The following is an 18,140-nucleotide window of genomic DNA, read 5'->3' on the forward strand; positions in this document are numbered from 1 at the left end:
ATCACCAGGGTGAAACGTGGGGCCTGGCTCCTGGGGGGCTCTGAAGCCCTGTGGGGAGAAGAGGCAGGCACATGCGGGCGCTGGGTTCTCTGGGGAGCAGTTGGCATGGAGGGCATGTACCATGAGCAGCAGGGCATAGTGTGACCAGGCACCTTGGAGAGGGCTTCAGAGGGTCCTGGCCTGCTGCTGTCCCTGACACATGGAGGACACAGGCAGAAGGGCCTCCCTGCAGTGGATGCCCCGCTAACTGCCAAGGGCAGCCCCGGACTGCGGGCCTGGATGCGGCAGGACCGCAGCCTTGTGTCTGCCACTGGGCTTTGGCCCTTTGTTCCCTTGACTCTGTCAGCACAATGACCCTGAGGTTTATGCTCTTGGGACCCCGAACTTGCTCATTTTCTGTGGCTGGATTCCATGTCGCCTCCACATGTCCCAGCTGTTTGCTGTACAAGGAGGTCCCCAATTGGATTTTATCCAATCCAAAAATGCCTGCTTTCCTGCTGAGCTCTGGGACAGCCACAGACCCATCCCGTGTCACTGAGGTGCCACCGTGCGCCTGGTGCCCAGTGCCTGCAGGGTCCCAGTGCCCTAGCTGGGGTGCTGTCCGCCTGCTCTGGATCCCTGCTGTGCTGTACTGGAATGAGAAACACACACACACACACACTCTTGCATGTCCACTGCAGGCCTCACTAATCTCAGCTTCCTGTGCACAGGGTGAGCAGGGCGTCAGCGGCCCTCCGGGGATTCCTGGTCAGGCACAGGTGAAGGAGAAAGGTGGCTTCGCTCCAACAGGAGAAAAGGTACTTGGGGCTGCGCTGCAGGGTGCTGGGCGCTGGCTGCGGGGAGTTCTGGGGCTTCTTCACTTCATTCTGAAGCGAAGGCTCAGCACCTCCTGCTGAAGCGCACCTTTCCAGACAGTTCTGCAGCTCTGCGGCAGAGGCCTGCAGCTGGCCCGGCCCGGGGTGACTTGGTGCTGAGTGGTCCTGGAAGGATGAATGTCCCATCGGAAGGGTGGTTACATGTGCCCTGCCTTGGGAATGGGCCAGTCACCGCGAGGCCTCATCCTCTGGGCCCCCGGGGGTGTGGGAGACCCAGTGCATCCTTGGCGGATGTGGTGCCAGGGAAACGCGCTTCCACGACATAGTCCATGTGGCTGTGGGGAGCCAAAGGAGACAATGCACAGCACTGATTCCTCTGTTTCAACCCCTTAGGGTCAGAAAGGCGAACCTGGATTCCAGGTGTGTACTGGTGCTCTTCCATGGTCCTCGCTTTGATGTAAAAGACCCAAGCGTACCGGGCTGTACTTGTTGTCCCCACATGTGAGCCCTGTCCTTGCCCATGCGATGGGTAACTCTCTCCCCTTCTTCTAAAGGGAGTGCCAGGCATCGGGGAGAAAGGCGAACCCGGAAAGCCAGGGCCCCGGGTAGGTGATTCTGAAGTCCATCTGTCCCTCTCTGGAGCCCTTCTCCCTCTGCTCCTAACACACAGCTCAGCTGCATGAGGAGGGGTTCAGCAGCGTCTCTCGGTTGACCTCTGTTCCCGGAAGGCTTGGGCTATCTGTGTACCCGGACCCCACGGAGGACAAGCTGTGGGTTTGCTGTGGGTAGTAGGGCCAGCCCTGTGGCCTACATGGATGGGTGCTGGGTTCTCACCATCCCCGGTTCTGAGACTTAGCCATGGGCTGCATGTGCATAATTAGAAGCTCTGGTTACCAGGGACACTTCTGGGGCCCCTGAAGTCCAGATGGACAGCTCAATGAAGTTGTCACCTCTGAGGCTCAGGAGAGAGAAGGTGCGCTGCATGTGTGTGCAGCTCTGAAGCTGAGCTTGGTGAGAGGCCTGCTCACTAGCGCTTCTGGGACACTGATGCTGACGTTCTCATTTCACAGGGGAAACCTGGGAAGGACGGCGAAAAGGGGGAAAGGGGGAGTCCGGTAAGTCTCTTCTGCAGGTGCTGGAAGCATCGTCTCTGTCCCTGTCACTGGCTGACGCCTATTGCTGTCTCTCTCCCTTCAGGGCTTCCCTGGCGACTCCGGATACCCAGGGCTTCCAGGCCAGCAGGGCATCAAGGTGCGTGGTCCCCCAGTCTTGCGTTTCACCTTTGCCATGTAGTTCAGCCTGCAGGTGTGGGCATTTCCCACACCAGAGAATAGAGAGCTCTGAATTCAAGGGGAAAACATTTTGTTCCATGGTGCCACGGGCAGGGCAGGTGGCAGCCGCTGTGGCAAGGACAGTGGTAGTGGCCTGCAGACTCAGCTCCGTGTCACCAGTGAAAGTAGCTGAGCCCGCTGTCAGTGAGATGATCGGTCCCTAGTGGGAACACGTGAGTCATGTCATTTTCTCTTTGCAGGGAGATAAAGGCGAAGCTGGTCCTCCTGGCCCACCCGGGATCGTGAGTATGGGGTGCTGCTGGGTGTTGATCTGTGCCCAGTGCCACGGCATGGGCCCAGGGCTGTCACATGGGCGCTGTCCCTGGTGTGACAGTCACATGTGAACCAGGGCCATGGTACTTGAGATGACTCTAGCATTTGTATTGTGCTGATTTCACCGTATTCAGATAATTTCTGCCTAGCCTTAAACCTGTGACAGGAAAAGGCTTGTGTGTGGATGATGGCGTTAGCAGCACATGTTTTTGCTGGTGCTGAGCTACCCACTAGGGAGCATCTCAGTAGCGGAAGCAGGCCACCCATCGCCTGACTAGCCTTGCAGTAGCGTCCCTCTGCCCGTGTGCACGTCTGCGTAACTGCAGGCGAGGTGCCCGGCGTGTCCTGGAAGTGGCCCTTGCTTACTTCACAGAGACATCTTCAGCGTCCCACTGGAGCGCTGTGCAGAGAGAACGAGGCTGACCCGCTTCACAGGGTCCCCGCGGGGCCTGGGACGTGGCTGTGTGTGGGGAGGGACTGGGGCTGTTTCCAGGATTGGGAGTGTTGGGCCACAGCGTGGGCCTTTCTTGTGGCCCTGGTACCACGCCACACCCTGCAGCACCTTCAGCTGCTGTGGCCCCACCGCGCCTCTTCTCACCTCCAGACATCCTGCACATCTTGTCTGTTTTTTTCTTTAAATTAAAGGATTTGAGTTCATTTGTTTTCAGTCGCCAAATAGAGATTGTAAATCTTGTGGCATGCAGGGCGCTTTGAAGTAGGGGTGTGTGTGTGTGTGTGTGTGTGTGTGTGTGTGTGTGACAGAGCGGCCACAGCAAGCTGTTGTTAACACAACATTTTAACAGCACACGTGAGCATTAGCAATACAGAGAAATTCTACTTCAAAGATAAAAACTGCAGGCCTGACTGCCATTCTGTTTGAATCTGGGTAAGGCAGCGTCCTTGTGAGCAAGTTTCTCTTTTAGTGAGGCCTCCGTCTTGGCTTGTATCCCTGGGCTTTCTCATAAGTGCCCACTTTGGGTCTTTAGGAAAAGCAAAGGGCAAATCTATCTGTCTGTTATTGTGGTGACTGTCTGAGGATGCAGGGTGCCCCGACACGCGGGCGCCTGCCTGGCTCCGGGGTCCCCCATCCCCAGCTCCTGCTCTGAGGTCATCGGTGTGCAGTCTCGTCCCTGCCCTTCCCCTGCGCTTCGTGTTCCGCGGGGCGACCCCAATGTGCGCGCGCCTGCCCTGCTGCTCCGCCCCGCTGTGGCGAGTGACCCCCTTCTCTCGTCAGGTCATAGGCACCGGGCCCCTGGGGGAGAAAGGCGACCGCGGCTACCCGGGCTCTCCCGGGCCCAGAGGGGAGCCAGGCCCCAAAGGTACATCCTGCCGGCCCCTCGCCCTGCCTCGCTCCCCTCGCCCTGCCTCGCTCCCCTCGCCCTGCCTCGCTCCCCTCGCCCTGCCTTGCTCCCCTCGTCCTCCCTCGCCTTCCCTCTCTCTAGTCCCGAGGGGTCTGGTCTGGGGCCTGCTGGGTCAGCCCCGACCTCACCATCACGCGGGGCGTCCGGGACCCTCTTCCTCCTGCGGCTTATGGAGTGCGGCTTGGGGCTGGCTGTCTTCCACATCCCCAGTGTGGGCACCGTGTCCCCCAGCCACGTGCTGCCTAGAGTAACAAGCGAGCACTCTCACCCTGGCCAACTCTCCCTCTCTCTGTCCAGGTTTCCCAGGAATTCAAGGCCAGCCAGGCCCTCCAGGTGAGAACCCCAGCTCAGTCTCTGTGGACTGTGTCACCTCTCAGTGTACACGTTTAGCATGTATGTTAGACATTTGCATAAAATAGGTAGCAGTGTGTTACACATTTTTCTAAACAAGTGCTTTGCATTGTGTAAGTTGCACATTAGCATGTTGCTCAAATGTGCATGACAAGGTTGGGGCCTCTCTCCCTGGAGACCTTAGCCAAGGGTCTCCTGCTTCTGCACGCCCTGGCTGCACGCCCCAAGGGTCTTTAGCCATATCCCCCTTCTGGGTTCCTCTGGGTGACACCCGCCACTGTCCAAGTCTTCTCTTGCTTTTCCAGGAAAGCAGTACTGCCCTGCATGGTATTCCTGAGAGCTGTTTCTTGAGTACTAGTCTGCACTTCCTGGGGGCTTTGTGTCCTGAGGGTGGGTCTTGTGTGTGCATGCGTGTGCAGGGCCCGTGAGCTGTGCAGGCATGCGGCATCTCCAGGCAGGGACAGTCACTGTGCCCTGGAAGCACACCCATGTGCTAGAGGGTAACCTCACCATCCTGCCTCCAGCCTTTTGCTCAGCTTCGTTTTGACTTTGGTTTTTTGGAGGCACTGGGGATTGAACCCAGGGCCTTTGTACTGAGCTACACCCCCAGCCCTTCTTTTTAAACTTTAACTTTGAGATATGATCTCGGTCAGTCATAAGTTGCCCAGGCTGGCCTTGTGATCCTCCTGCTCTGGCCTCCCAGAGAGCTGGGATTTCAGTCACGTACCATGTCTGGCTGATTTTTTTTTTTTTTTTAACTTGTTTTGATCCTTTGTGTTTTCTGTTTCATTTTTTCTTCTGCCTGGTGGTTCCAAGTTCTGATTTCTCCCAGAGCTCCTCTTCCTTTTCCCTTCCTGCAAGAACCCGGGGCAGCCCTCATTCCCACCCAAGGCCTGGCAGGGCCCTCCCAGCCCCCTTCCCAGGCTCATCTGAAGCCCTCCCTGTCTCCCCTCCGCTGCTTTCTGTTCCCTCTGCTGCCCTGTGGTGGGTGCCCAGCCAACTTTTCACATCTGATTGTCGACGCTGCCTTCGTCTCACATCAGTTGTTCTGTGGGGTGCTCAGCCTGGGGGATGCTGTGCACCTTCACCCATGTCCTGTGCCCCACTGCACCCTACACTGGAGCTCCCCATTCCTCCTGTCCTCTCCGCCTGCCACGACTGTGCCCTGGCCTTGGCGGGGCTGTGAGTCTGCAGCTTGGTTGGCTGTGCTGCCCGGAGCGGCTTCCTGATGGTGCCACCCTTGTACCTGGGCAGAGGTGGAGGCAGAGGGAGCCAGGCCGCCCTTGGCTGAGACGTTCATGTGAGGTTCTCTGCTGCTTTCAGGCCTTCCCATCCCAGGGCAGACTGGCCCTCCCGGCTTCCCCGGGGACAGAGGAGAAAAAGGCGACCGAGGATTCCCAGGCGTGTCACTGCCCGGACCCAGTGGAAAGGATGGGCTCCCAGGCCCTCCCGGCCTTCCCGGGCCCCCTGGGCAGCCAGGCCACACAAGTAAGTTTTCCCAGCGACGACCAGTGCAGAGCCCCATGGGCACCGCTCTTCTCTGGGAGCCAGTGCTGCGGGCATCTTGGGCATCTTGGGTGTCCACGGATTGCTTAATGGCTCATGTTCCTGTGGGCAGCTTTACAGAATTAGCCAGGCTATAAAAGGAGATGTTAACTAAAGAGCGAGAATTGACATGAATAAGTGTTGACGAACTCCAAGCCTCCCAGGATCTCAGGTTAAAGGTGAAGTACTGGTTGTATGGTTGTTACCAGAAACTGGTTGTGTTCCGGTGTGCTGTGGCGACGCTGTGTGCAGTGGCAGGAGCCGAACTCAGGCTACACTCAGAGAAGGAGGGATTCTGGATGCAGCTGGCGCCACTGCCGGACACGACCAGTGGCGTCACATTTGGGTAGCATGTCTTGGGCAGTTTGCCTACACCAGCTACCCTAACCTCTAGCACCACTAACCTCTGGACTTCCCTATGGTGGCCTTGGGAGCTTATCGAGACACTAAAGCAAGCGATGGGGAAATTCCAGAGGATTCTAGGGAACACCCAGTAGACGGATTTCTGGTTTCCAAAGCAGCATCAGGGTTAGGGTTAGAGGGTTAGAGGGTTAGAGGGTTAGGGTTAGGGTTAGAGGGTTAGAGGGTTAGAGGGTTAGGGTTAGAGCGTTAGGGTTAGGGTTAGGGTTAGAGGGTTAGGGTTAGGGTTAGGGTTAGAGGTTTAGAGGGTTAGTGTTAGGGTTAGAGGGTTAGAGGGTTAGAGGGTTAGGGTTAGAGCGTTAGGGTTAGGGTTACAGGGTTAGGGTTAGGGTTAGAATGTTAGGGTTAGGGTTAGGGTTAGAGGGTTAGGGTTAGGGTTAGGGTTAGAGGGTTAGGGTTAGAGGGTTAGAGGGTTAGAGCGTTAGGGTTAGGGTTAGGGTTAGAGGGTTAGAGGGTTAGGGTTAGAGGATTAGGGTTAGGGTTAAAGGGTTAGGGTTAGGGTTAGAGGGTTAGGGTTAGGGTTAGAGGGTTAGGGTTAGGGTTAGGGTTAGGACTGGCAGGACTGGCGGCTCTAGGAGCATCTGAAGTGTTGATGCCTGTGTGTCCGCTTGCAGGCACAGCTGAGGTCTTTAGAACTTACCTGATAGGATTCAGGCCCATCCTTGAAAGCCAGGGGAATTGAGTGGTGGAGACCTGCGAATGGGGAGGGAGAACTGTGGTTCGGAGAGATTGGCTCCTGACTGCTTCCTGGGATAGGTCCTCAGGAGCCGGGTGGGGCCACAGACTGGGTCTCTGCAGCTTTACAGACTGGGGAAGTGCCCAGGTCCTCTGCAGCTTTACAGAATCCCTCCTGTCCTCTTGATTTTGTGAATATGGGAAAAGAGGAGGAGATGTGGATATCCTGAAGGTGTCTGTCCAGCATTACCCTCTGCTTTGTGTCAGGGAGAAAGTTGGGCCTTTGGGGGCTCCTTGGTCCCTGAATGGGGCTGGAGTGACAGCCCTCAGTCCTGTGTTCTTCGGGATGGGTGGACAGGCAGAAACAGAGCAGTGTATCTGGTTCCTCCGTGACGCTGCCTTCCTGGAGCCGACTGATGGTGTTGCTGTTGCTGTACTTTATGTTCGCGCCTCCTTCCGCCGAGGATGCTCAGGGCTAAATGTGAATCGAGATTAGAGGCGCTTCCTGAGGGCGGGCTGCTCCTGGACATGGTTGTCATGAGCTGCAGGTTTGCCCCAGGAGAGGAATGAAGCTGCTGCTGGCAGCCCCAGCCTGCTGCAGTCTCGCTGTCCTAGTGCACAGGGCGGGGTGTCGGGGAGCTCTGTGAGAGGCGGATGGGACAGAGCAGAGCAGGGGCTGACATCTGGACACGGCAGTGCTGCCCCGACACTGGGTCCTTTGTAGGCCCGAGCCCCCATTTTTCATGGTAGGGTCAGGGCATCCCAGGAAAGCTGGGTTTCCAGAACTTTGATCAGCCTAAGTGACTTTGATTTTATAATAAAAAGAGAATGAAAAGACAGGCACTGCGCCTGGCGATGACCCTCTGACTTTGAAAACTCCATTGCAGATGGCATTGTGGAATGTCAGCCAGGACCGCCAGGTGACCAGGGTCCCCCTGGGACCCCGGGACAGCAGGGATTGACGGGAGAAATAGGAGAGAAAGGTGAGAAGATTTTAACTTTTTAAAAAAAAATCACGTTGTTCATGCATATGGAATTTCCTCCACAGACTTGTCGAGCCCTTGGGGTCAGGTTAGGGCTGTTTTGTGCGACTCTCCCCAAAATCCATTCTTAGAAGCGTCCCCCTCAGCTCCGTTTAGATTGTCAGGCTCTGAGTCCTTGCGAGAGAGCTGTGGTCCCAGCGCTGCCCCGCCGGTCAGGATAGTTGCCGCTCCCGGCCCAGATTCCGTCCTACAGATTCGATCCTCAGGCCAAGCTCTCAGAGAGCCGCGCCCTTGGTGTGAGCCTCGGCGCCTGCCCGTGGCTGAGAGCTGGGTTTGCGCAATGGTGGGTGCGGTTCTGCGGAGACGGATGACCCGGCTTTCCTGTGGCTCTCAATTTTATCTTTAGTCTTTTTAAGAGCTGACTGTGACATTAGCACAGGACGCTCGCAGATTCCTGCCACGATGAGGAAAGCAGTTAATTGTGGCCACATCCACTGCCTGAGTAAACAGTGGGCTCCCTACATTTATGGGCTGTCAGTTGGGGAGCAAACAAGCCCCAGGCTGTCCTGGGGATCCGCCCCACTGTGTAGCATTTCCAGCTGGGCTCCTAAAGAATTCCTGGTCCTCAGAAGTCTCAAACACAAGCACTGCCTGGAAAGCAGCGCCACCTTTCCCTTTGCACTGGTGTGGCCACACAACTAGTGGAGCTCAGATGGGAACGACCTCGGCGGCACCTTGCGGGGTGTCTCTGCTAGAATCTGCTGGAACCCCCTAGAATCTGCAATTACCAGGTGATTAGGACTTTTTGAGATGAGGCTCCCCCACCCTGTTTCTCAGGGCTGGCGAAGGAACCTGCATCTGTGTGCTGAGTTACACCCCTGACCTTTTCTATTTTGTAGTAGGGTCTTGCTAAGTCACTAAGTTGTGGGCTCCAACTTGTGGTCCTCCTGCTTCAGCCTCCCAGAACCATGCCATTTGATGGCAGACACAGTGGCCAGAGTTCCTTTTGCTGACATCTTGGTTGTGTGTCCCAGCACTCTTAGGAGCAGTGTGAGTCTCCCCCGTGGCTCCGGCTCTGTTACAGAGCCCTTGGCTGGCCTGGTGGCAGTGTCCAGCCTCCTGTTTACTGGACTCTTTGTGTTTGAGACAGGGTCTTGCTGTGTAGTTCAGGCTGGTTTGAACTCACTGTGTAGCCCAGGCTGGCTTTGAGACCCAGTGTATCCCACCCTCTGGGGAAGATGGACTGCTGGTTTTCCTCTGCTGTCCCAGGGGACAGCATTTCAGCGCCTAGGTCTTCCTGTGCTGCTGGGTCTCTTGGTTCTACTGGGAGGCGGATGAAGCCATATTAGCCACAGTGGGGTCGTGGCAGCTGGGTGACCGAGAGCCTGTGACACCTCAGTGGCAGATACACATCTGCTGGTCCCTCCTGTGGTTGCCGTGGGACTCCTGTGTGTCCCACTGACACCCTGTGCTCCCTCCTTAGGCCAGAAAGGAGAAAGCTGCCTCATCTGCGACATGGAAGGACTCCGAGGGCCCCCCGGGCCACAGGGGCCCCCAGGAGAGATCGGTAAGCAGCAGGTGACAATGGGCCTGGGGTGTGGGGCCTCCCTGGGCTGCCCTCCTCCTGCATTTGAAGCTGACACAGGACAGTGAGAGCCATAGCCAGGGTGGCCTGGTACAGACAGACTCAGGCGGCAGAGCAGCCTGCTGCCTCTCGGGGTTTCTCTCCTCCGGGCCCTGGGCTGCGAGGGCGGGGGTCGCAGCTCGCACCTCACTGCTTCCTGGTGCCTCTGAGCATGCCCTGGGCATCTTAGCTGTGGCTCTCATGGGCTCTCGCGATTGTCCACTGGGGAGGCGGGTTGTCATCACACAGGGCCATCTCAGGAGCGAAGGGGTTTGGAGGATGGCTCATGGATGCTGCTCTCTTCTCTCTCCTAAAGGTTTCCCCGGACAGCCAGGGGCCAAGGGGGACAGAGGCCTGCCAGGCAGGGACGGCGTCGAAGGCGTGCCTGTAAGTACACTTGTCTTCTGCACAGACAGCACGGCTGCCGGGGCGCTGCACCTGACGCCTGCGCAAGCTTCGGAGTGGCTCCCGTGACCTTCCCGAGCCTGCTGAGTGGGCCCTCAGACTCCTGACGGCGCCTGGGCTCTGAGCTGGGTCACTGTCGGTCTGGGTGACAGCTGTTCCGATGCCCCAGGGCAGGAGCTCGACCCCTACCAGCAAGCGGGCAGTCAGCAGCGCCCACGTGGAGCGGAGCTGGCCTCTGCCTCTCTGGTTGAAATACTCTCCCTTCTTGCAGTCCGTGCTGAGAGTTCCTGTAGCCCCCACATCTTGCCAGCACATAGGCACTTTTCCAAGCCTGTAAACGAGCTATCTCACAGTCACTGGCCCGGGACCTTCAAGTTAAACCAAACACCCTCTCCTTAGCTTCCCTCATTACATGGGTGAGAATCGATCACCCTAAAAACCAGGGCATGTAGCTGGATTGCACATTCACGCCTGTCTCTGAGGCTTGTCCCCTCGGGCACTGCCCCACCCCAGCCCCTGGCTCCCTCGGCTCCCAGGATTGTAAGCAATTGTCAGCTTTGCTTGTTTCTTTCATTCCTTTTCGTCTTTTTCTTGGTAGAAATCGAACGTCAGATCTTTGGCTTTTCCTGTTCTGATGTAGCTCTTTAAAATGTGTAGCGTTTCCAGGATATAGCTGGGAGTGTGTCCCTGGGCGGGCCGGGCAGCAGAACACAGCTGGAGTTCTGCGCGGGCTCTCCTTTTGAAGTCGGATTCCGGGCTTCTGCTTTCCCTGCTGCCGGGAGCTGAGTTAGAAGTCGCAATTGTTTAAAATGTTTCCGAGTAAAGGGGAAGTTCAGATAACTGACCCAGTGGGATCAAAGTCGGAGGAAGCTGAAAGGCGCTTTTAACCTCTGTCTGTCTGCTCCGCCGGCCTGGCTGTGCTCGTGGGCTTCCTGCCTGCGCCTCGGTGGAATCCAGGCCCTGATCTGATAAAGCTAGAAGGAGGGCAAAGAGGGCAGAGGCGGCAGCAGAGGCTAAATCTCGGTGGAGAAGGAAGAAAGCCTGTGGTGAAAATGTCTGCCGCGCTGCCTCTGTCAGGGGCCCTGGTTTCCCCAGATGGGAAGAGCCTCTGAAATAGATGAATGGTAAAGAGCTACAGAGAGCCAGCTCCCTTGTGCCTGAGGCCGTGTCACGGCGCCAGCTCAAGCAGCTCAAGGGCATGGCCCGTGTCTCTCCAGTCAGGGCTGAGGCTGGAGCGAGCAGGGGGTGACTGGCAGCAGGCCGAGGTGACTCCAAGCCGCGCGCTGGGCTTTCTTTGGCTTTTGATAGCACTTCTAGGACATTTCCTTTGAAAGCTGAGTGGTTGAATTTGGGGAGGAATGCTGGCTCCTGAGTGGGCTTTGGAAGCCCACAAGGGTCTGAGTGGGCTGAGAGGGCTCTGGGGTTGCCGGGTGAAGCAGGCGTCCCAGCGCCACCCTCACAGAGGCTGAGGCACAGGTGCTAGGCCTTGCCCCAGTCATGAGGCCAGTGCTGGCCCTCGGGGCTGCTGCGTTCGAGAGCAGGTCCATCCCTGCGTTGTCTGGAGCGTCCCCTACTGTCTTCACACGTGGGCATCCTCCTCTGTATGGTTGTGTGTCGGCATTTCCCACGTGGGGTCCCTCGCTGTCAGGCTTACAGATGGTACACGGGTCCCAGCACATGGTGGGTGCTGGTGGCAACACTCGCACAGTCTAGAGACTGTCTGAGTTTGGGTATCTCCTGGCTCCGTGCCTCCCTGGGACAGGTACCCTCGGTTGGAGCGTGGAGGAGTGTGCGTGTGTGACTCACATGCTTCTGAGAAGCACGCACATTTATGAAAAGGGGCCGAGTGTGAGGGGCTAACCCTGCAGACCAGCGGCGGCTGGATGCGGCCTTTCCAGGCCCACAGGGCCCAGTGGCCAGCACAGTTCTCTGTGACCTCTGGCATCTTCCTTGCGCACCTGGGCCGCCTGGGTGGCTAGAGCAGAATGTCTCTGGGCGGGGGCATTCCTTGCAGAGCCAACTTTCCAGGAAATGAACGCTGCTCTGGACAGCGTCTCCCGGGAGGGTCTTGGGAAAGTCCACGGGGGTCCTTGAGACTGCTAATTTTAGAGCTGGCCCCAGGCTTGCTTCCCAGAATTCCCCATCTCTGATGCCCTGGAAGTCCCTACCTCTTCCTGAGTCCTGGGCATGAATGCAAAAGGAAACCCATGAAATTTCGGTAACGCCTGGGCTATAGGGACAATGGCTGTCCCCAGCCCCTGTGACGTGCAGCCGCCGTCTGCCCTCAGAGCCACTTCTGAGGTCCTCAGGCTCAGGGGTTACCCTGCAGCGCCCCTACCAGTGACTAAAGTGTTCTGGTGAGAAGACCAATCCTGCAGGACACTGCCCACGTGTGGTCCAGTGACCTCCTTGGCCCGTCTGAGGGGCTCTGTTGGGACAAACGCAGTCAGGGCTGGTGAGGATGCACACACAGGGCAGCACACCGAGCCCTTGTCCCTGAGCAGCTGGCTTTCCCCTAGAGAACGAGCAGCAGGATCCAGGACACCGATTCCCGTGGTGGGCGAGTGTGGGTGTGTCCCCCTTTGGGTCCTCCTGTGGCGTCACCAGGCTTTGTACTTGTAGGGTCCGAAAGGTGCACCAGGGCTGATAGGCCAGCCAGGAGCCAAGGGCGAGCCTGGAGAGATCATCTTTGACTCGAGACTGAAAGGAGACAAAGGGGACCCAGGTTTTCCAGGACAGCCCGGCATCCCCGGAAGAGCAGGGTCCCCTGGAAGAGACGGCCACCCAGGACTTCCCGGCCCCAAAGGCTCCCCGGTATGTTTACCTCCAGACGCTGGTGCGCGTTTTACAAATGCACATCCACAGTGCACAGAGGAGTGGGTTGTTCCAGTGGAACCCGTGTATCTGGATTTGCATGGTGGCTGGCACATGCGAATGGGTGTTGCTGTCCCTAAACCAGGGGCTGGAAGGGTGGACTCAGGGGTCTAAATGGGCTAAGGTCTCTTCTGAGACGCTGGGGGCTGAGTCAAGAGATTTCTGCCTCCAGCAGGAGGCTGATGCTAAAGCTAAGGGTGTTCTCAGGGGGACTGTGGGTGCCATGTTCTCAATGTCCAGAGCATGTCCTCGGCAGGGCTTCGGGTCAGGGCAGAGCATGCTGGCCTTGCTTGTTACTGCAGACCCATCTCGTGGCGGCTTAATGAAGTAAACACAGCAAGCTGCTTCCCCTGTGCCTGAAGGAGAGTGATGTGCACAGTCCTGTCCTTCATCTCAGAGGATAAACTCTGCTTTCCCTCCTGTCACCTCAGGGCTCAGTCGGATTGAAGGGAGAACGTGGTCCCCCTGGAGGGGTTGGCTTCCCCGGCAATCGTGGTGACATTGGCCCCCCTGGACCTCCAGGACTCGGTCCGATTGGCCCCATTGGTGACAAAGGACAAATAGGCTTTCCTGGAAATCCCGGGGCCCCGGGCCTGCCAGGTGAGACTCGGGGACATCCCGATGCTGCTTCAGGGTCACGGACACATGGCCACGGATGCAGGGTGTGTGCGGCAGGAAGGGTGGGCCTCGGCTGTTCTGCCTTTTTTATTTTAACTTCCTTTCTATGTATGAGGTGGGCCAGGTCGTGCATAGGGTCTTAGGAAGCTGGCTGTTTCCATGCTTTTCCTTACGAACAAGCTGACAGTAGGTGTTAGCCTTTGATGTAGAGGAATAAAAGCACAAGGCCATTTCTCTTTGTTTCTGCTTTGTTCAGTTTTGCTCTGTAATTGCCAAGTAGCAGAGCCTCCACCCACGGGCCAGTGCTGCTGGCTAATTCTGTGGCAGTTCAGATGTGTTGGGTGCTACTTGGTTCCTCATGGGCGTCAGTGCGTGGGGACGTATCGAGTGCCTCGTGCGCCCCACATGAGGCTCAGTGTGAAGAGGTGTGAAGCAGACAGATGTGCCTGCCGTCCTGCCCTGGTCCAAGGTCTGCGCCTGTGACCTGCTCCTCTCAGGGCTGAAGGGGAACAGGTGTGGCCCTCGGCCTGGCGCAGGAGGGCTTGCAGGGCTGGGAGGGTCCCTTTCACGTGTCCCCAGCAGCCAGGAAACCTACCCGCCATTTCCTGCCCAGTCTTGGCGTGTGACGGTGGAGGCGGGGACTTGTGCCCGGTGGAGGGAGCAGCATGTTTCCTGTGGAGTTTTGAAGTGTTATAAAAGTTAACGAGTTGCAAGTGTGTCACTGGTACACCCCATGAAAAAACGAATCAAGTCGCTGGATGGTCAAGGTCTCCAAGGAAAACTGCGGCCTTCTTCCTCCAGTGGCTGCTGCGCTGCCCTTGGGTTTGGCCAGGTTATCAGCATCTGCCCCGTGAGGGGACCTGCCCGCACTGCAGTGTGCATAAGATTGAGGGGCGCATGGCACGGTGCCCTTGGGGTCTCTGATGGAAGCCCAGCAATGGGGAGCCAGGCCCTGTGTCTGTCCGATCGGAGCACTTAACAGTGGGACACTGTGAATAAGTGCCCCTTCAGCAAGGATTCCATGAATGACTCATTCCTGACTCATCCAGAAGCAGGGGACCCCGGGGCTGATTAGGACGACCCAAGAGCCATGCAGAGAGACCCTTGGCCACTTTCCTGTGTCTCCTGCTTCCAAAATCAGCAAATCAGTGTCTGGTCTTAGGCACTGTGAAAAAAAGCGAGACTTTCAGGCCAGAAAAGACCATTTTAGAACAAATCAGAGCAGGCCTTACACGTAGATCCTGGCACAGGAAGGAGGAAGGTTCCAGAAGGAGGGTGCTGCATTGTTGCTGACCAGTCGTCCACATTCTGGAACGTTCCTTGTATGCAGCAGGCTCTGTCAGTTTCTGGATTAGAGAGCAGACCTTTGATCTGCCAGAGCTGTGTTTATTTGGTGACTGCAAAGCTTTGTTCCTGGGCTGTGGCCGATAGCAGCTGGGGCTGAAGGCAGACATTTCCCACAGTCTGGCTGGACAGAGGCAGGAGTTGCCTACGGTTCCGGAGGGTTTGGGGAGTCCCTGCCGTGCTGGAGGGGGTCCCTGTAATCCTCCCTGCCAGCTGCATGGGAGCCCCAGTGACGTGACCATGTTGGGGGTGCCGATGATATGTGGCTGCTCCCTCACCATGTGGTGTGTGGTCACCGGGTGGCCAGAGCAGAGGCCCGCTGCAGAGGAACTTAGGACTTGGTGAACCAGGAGGCACTAGCAGCAGTGCTTTGCCAGCTGGGCAGGCTAGTGGGGAAGAGATCCAAGCCATCGCCCATTGTGGCACCTTGGAGTTTTCAACTTTCCAAAGCTCTCATTTGACAACTTTCACAGACATCTTGTATTAGCAAACAGCTTGGTCACTTTGGGTGTCCACTGTGAGGACAAGGGCAGCTCTCTGTGGAAGATTCTAGAAGCACAAAGGGACAATGTGGAGATAGACAGTGCCCCCTTGGGACTCGGGACTCCCTAGGTCCCTGAGCAGTTGCGGGGCTGCGGCTGGCAGCTTCATGTTTTTGCTGTTTCCTCAGGCCCCAAAGGCGAAGCAGGAAGGACCTTTCCTCTACCTGGTCCTCCCGGTGCAGACGGGCTCCCAGGATCCCCCGGATTCCCAGGACCCCAAGGTACTCTTCAAGTTGTGGTCCTCTCGTTAACCTAGGCTCTCTCACGCTCTTCTTCACCAACTCTTGATCCCTTTCACTGCAGGTGACCGAGGCTTCCCTGGGACCCCGGGACGGCCCGGCCTCCCTGGAGAGAAGGGTGCTGTGGGTCACCCAGGGATTGGATTTCCTGGGCCTCCAGGCCCCAAAGGTAAAGTGATGAGCCCTCTGTGGGAGATTATGCCATCAGTGGCCTGGGGCGGGAATGTCCACTCCTCAGAGGGTCAGTGACAATGGCCAGGGTCCCCACTCTTGTCCTGGTGTGAACCTGTGACAAGAGGAGGCCCCAGACACCCAAAGAACAGTGCCCATGAGGCCAAAGGCAGGTGCCTGCCCCTCCTGGGCTGTGTGCAGGCTCTATTGGGCAGAGGGTTGTGGGTGAAGACATGTGGCCAGCTGGGCATGGCTGCCCCTGTTTTGTTCAAAGCCACAGGACAGGCCTGAAAGGCAGAGGGGTTTCTGGGAAGACCAAGGGCTCAGCCCTAGGGGAGGGATTCTCATAGGGCTTTGGCTTCTGGAATCTTCACTTTCTGCAACTGAAAGGACAGAAGGAGAGGATTTCATCCCACCTCCATTTCCAGGGTGCACTTGGCCTCTAGGCAGATGGAGACGAGAGTTAGGACCACAGGGACACCCGTGGAAGTTCTGTCTGTAGTGTGCTGTTGGGGAGAACAAGGGTTTACACCTGCTTGAGCTTCCTGGCTAGAGGCACCCACACACAGCTAGTCTTATCGGTGCAGAGGGCTGGGCTGGGAGGGCAGGAGGGGGCTGTCACCCTCTCAGCACCGCATGTGCCCAGCCTGCACAGGACACCTTCTCGACGATGACCAGGTGTGCAGGAGGCCGATACTCCCTGCTCCTGGGCCACAGAGCTCCCTGCACATTGTCCATGTCATCATGGGGGGCTCTGTCCTCCGAGGCCCATGTGCCTGTAGCAGCAGTGGCTTGGGAGCAGAGGCTGCTGTGGGATCAGGGCCATCCACCCTGGCAGGACCACCATACCTACGTGTGGCTCAGGTCCCAGTGCCACAGACCTCAGTGTTACCGAGGAGAGTGTCACACAGTGGTTTCCCAGCTTCGCTGCCCTAAGCGTAGCGTGTACAGCTGTAGGAAGCCGTCAGAACCTTGGGGTGGGGCAGGCAGCTGGCAGATGTCCTGGGACACTGACATGGCTGTGGCCCTGCTGGAGAGCCAGGGCCCTGCAGGGCTGCTACCTTTGGGGTTTCAGGCTGCAGGCTCTTGTTGAGAGCAGGCGATTGGGCTGTGGTTCTGAGGCCGGGCAGGGTGCTCCTCTTGTGTGCAGTTATGCCAAGGGGCCAGCATCTGAGGTCCATTCAGGCCTGTGGGGTCCAGGGTGACCACACCGACACCAAGCGACTTGGCATCTGTTCCTGGCCCTTGGCCTGCAGGACCAGGGGCTGAGTGCCTTAGCTCTGGGGGGGCAGAAGAGGAGATGGGTGCAGTGTGAGAGCCCAAAGACAGTGGCAGTTTGTGCCGCTGATGTTTCCTTTCAATCCTCCAAACAGGTGTGGACGGCTTACCCGGAGACATGGGACCTCCTGGAAGTCCGGGCCGCCCAGGATTTAACGGCTTACCTGGCAGCCCAGGTGTGCCTGGCCAGAAGGTGGGTTTGGCACCAGCTGCTGGGTCCTACCTGGCATCTGCTGGATCCCTAACCTCTGGGGCAGACTGGGGCCTGTGTGTGGTTATTTAAGTAAAAAAGCACAGCATAGAAAAGACCAGCACACCCAGCATGTGGCCGGACATTGCGGGAACATGGGTTCAAATTGATGAAACATCTGTTGTGGCTTTGTGCAGCGTCCTGGCGGTGCCACACAGCTCTTGGTGGGACGCAGGGCTCACGGACTAGCGGGCCAGTGCTGTTCGGAAGCCACTGTCCTAAAAGATGCTGTGTGTTTTGTCTTGCACGAGCAACCTAAAGTATAGATAATTTAAAGAGCAAAATGAAAGAGGAGAGGAATTGGAAATTGCGTTTCAGGACTGGGAAGGGATGGGGCAGTGAGGTTAGAGGCAACAAGCTGCGCTGTGTATCTGTACCAGCTCCCCGCCATGGGCGGGGTCTCTGTGTGTCAGAAACTGCAACCCGGGAGAGGAGAAGTCATGCTGCTCGGAGTCGGTGTGCAGAGTGGGGAGCAGGCAAGGCTGCCTGAGGACCTCCAGAAGCCCCCGGGCAGGGCTCCTCCGAGTTTGCACAGTTCCCGCCAGCATATGTAGGGTGGTCCTGGAGGCCACTCGTGTCCTGCGCGTTGTCTGAAGGCTGCCGCTCGAGGTGGCCCCCAGCGGCACTGCTTGCCCTGCCCTCCTGCCCCTGCAATTAGCCCATGTCCAGGCTGGTGTCCAGGCCAGCCGAGGCCTTCTGGCCCTTCAGGCAGGGCTTGAGCCTGTTTGGTTTGCTGTGAGCGCCTTCATTTATGTGAGAAACTGAGTGGAGTCTGGCTCCTGCCCCAGAACTTTGTCAGCTCTTAAGAAGATGCCAGCTGTGCGCTGGGCCCGCGTTGCAGGCGGAGTTTACTGGGCCTTGGGGCTCAGCTTTCATTATAAGCACAAGGCTGTAGAGGCGGAGAGCTACACTCTGTCTTAATTTTCCTCCTGGGCAAAGTGAATACAAGTTCCCAGCATCTGGGGCTCCTGGGGAGAGTGGCAGGAAGTCCACAGAGTGTGAGGAGGCTTCGCAGGTTTCTGTTTCCTGGTGCCGTGGCTT

At 57.5% G+C, this 18,140-nt stretch overlaps 1 protein-coding gene across 1 annotated transcript in view; it reads left to right on the forward strand.

Annotated features, from left to right (window-relative positions):
• The window catches only part of Col4a1 (collagen type IV alpha 1 chain), a 111,770-nt gene that overhangs the window by 70,583 nt on the left and 23,047 nt on the right, over positions 1–18,140 (forward strand). The window contains exons 13-29 of the mRNA XM_004631169.2: positions 711–797; positions 1,209–1,235; positions 1,370–1,420; positions 1,886–1,930; positions 2,013–2,066; positions 2,347–2,388; positions 3,654–3,738; positions 4,078–4,113; positions 5,455–5,619; positions 7,659–7,754; positions 9,238–9,321; positions 9,695–9,765; positions 12,406–12,597; positions 13,089–13,257; positions 15,290–15,382; positions 15,465–15,569; positions 16,945–17,042. Coding sequence (XP_004631226.1) covers positions 711–797; positions 1,209–1,235; positions 1,370–1,420; positions 1,886–1,930; positions 2,013–2,066; positions 2,347–2,388; positions 3,654–3,738; positions 4,078–4,113; positions 5,455–5,619; positions 7,659–7,754; positions 9,238–9,321; positions 9,695–9,765; positions 12,406–12,597; positions 13,089–13,257; positions 15,290–15,382; positions 15,465–15,569; positions 16,945–17,042 — 1,500 coding nt within the window. The remainder of the gene's footprint in view (positions 1–710; positions 798–1,208; positions 1,236–1,369; positions 1,421–1,885; positions 1,931–2,012; positions 2,067–2,346; positions 2,389–3,653; positions 3,739–4,077; positions 4,114–5,454; positions 5,620–7,658; positions 7,755–9,237; positions 9,322–9,694; positions 9,766–12,405; positions 12,598–13,088; positions 13,258–15,289; positions 15,383–15,464; positions 15,570–16,944; positions 17,043–18,140) is intronic.

The sequence above is a fragment of the Octodon degus genome, unplaced genomic scaffold (assembly GCF_000260255.1).
Source record: "Octodon degus isolate 3935 unplaced genomic scaffold, OctDeg1.0 scaffold00039, whole genome shotgun sequence".
Lineage (NCBI taxonomy): Eukaryota > Metazoa > Chordata > Mammalia > Rodentia > Octodontidae > Octodon > Octodon degus.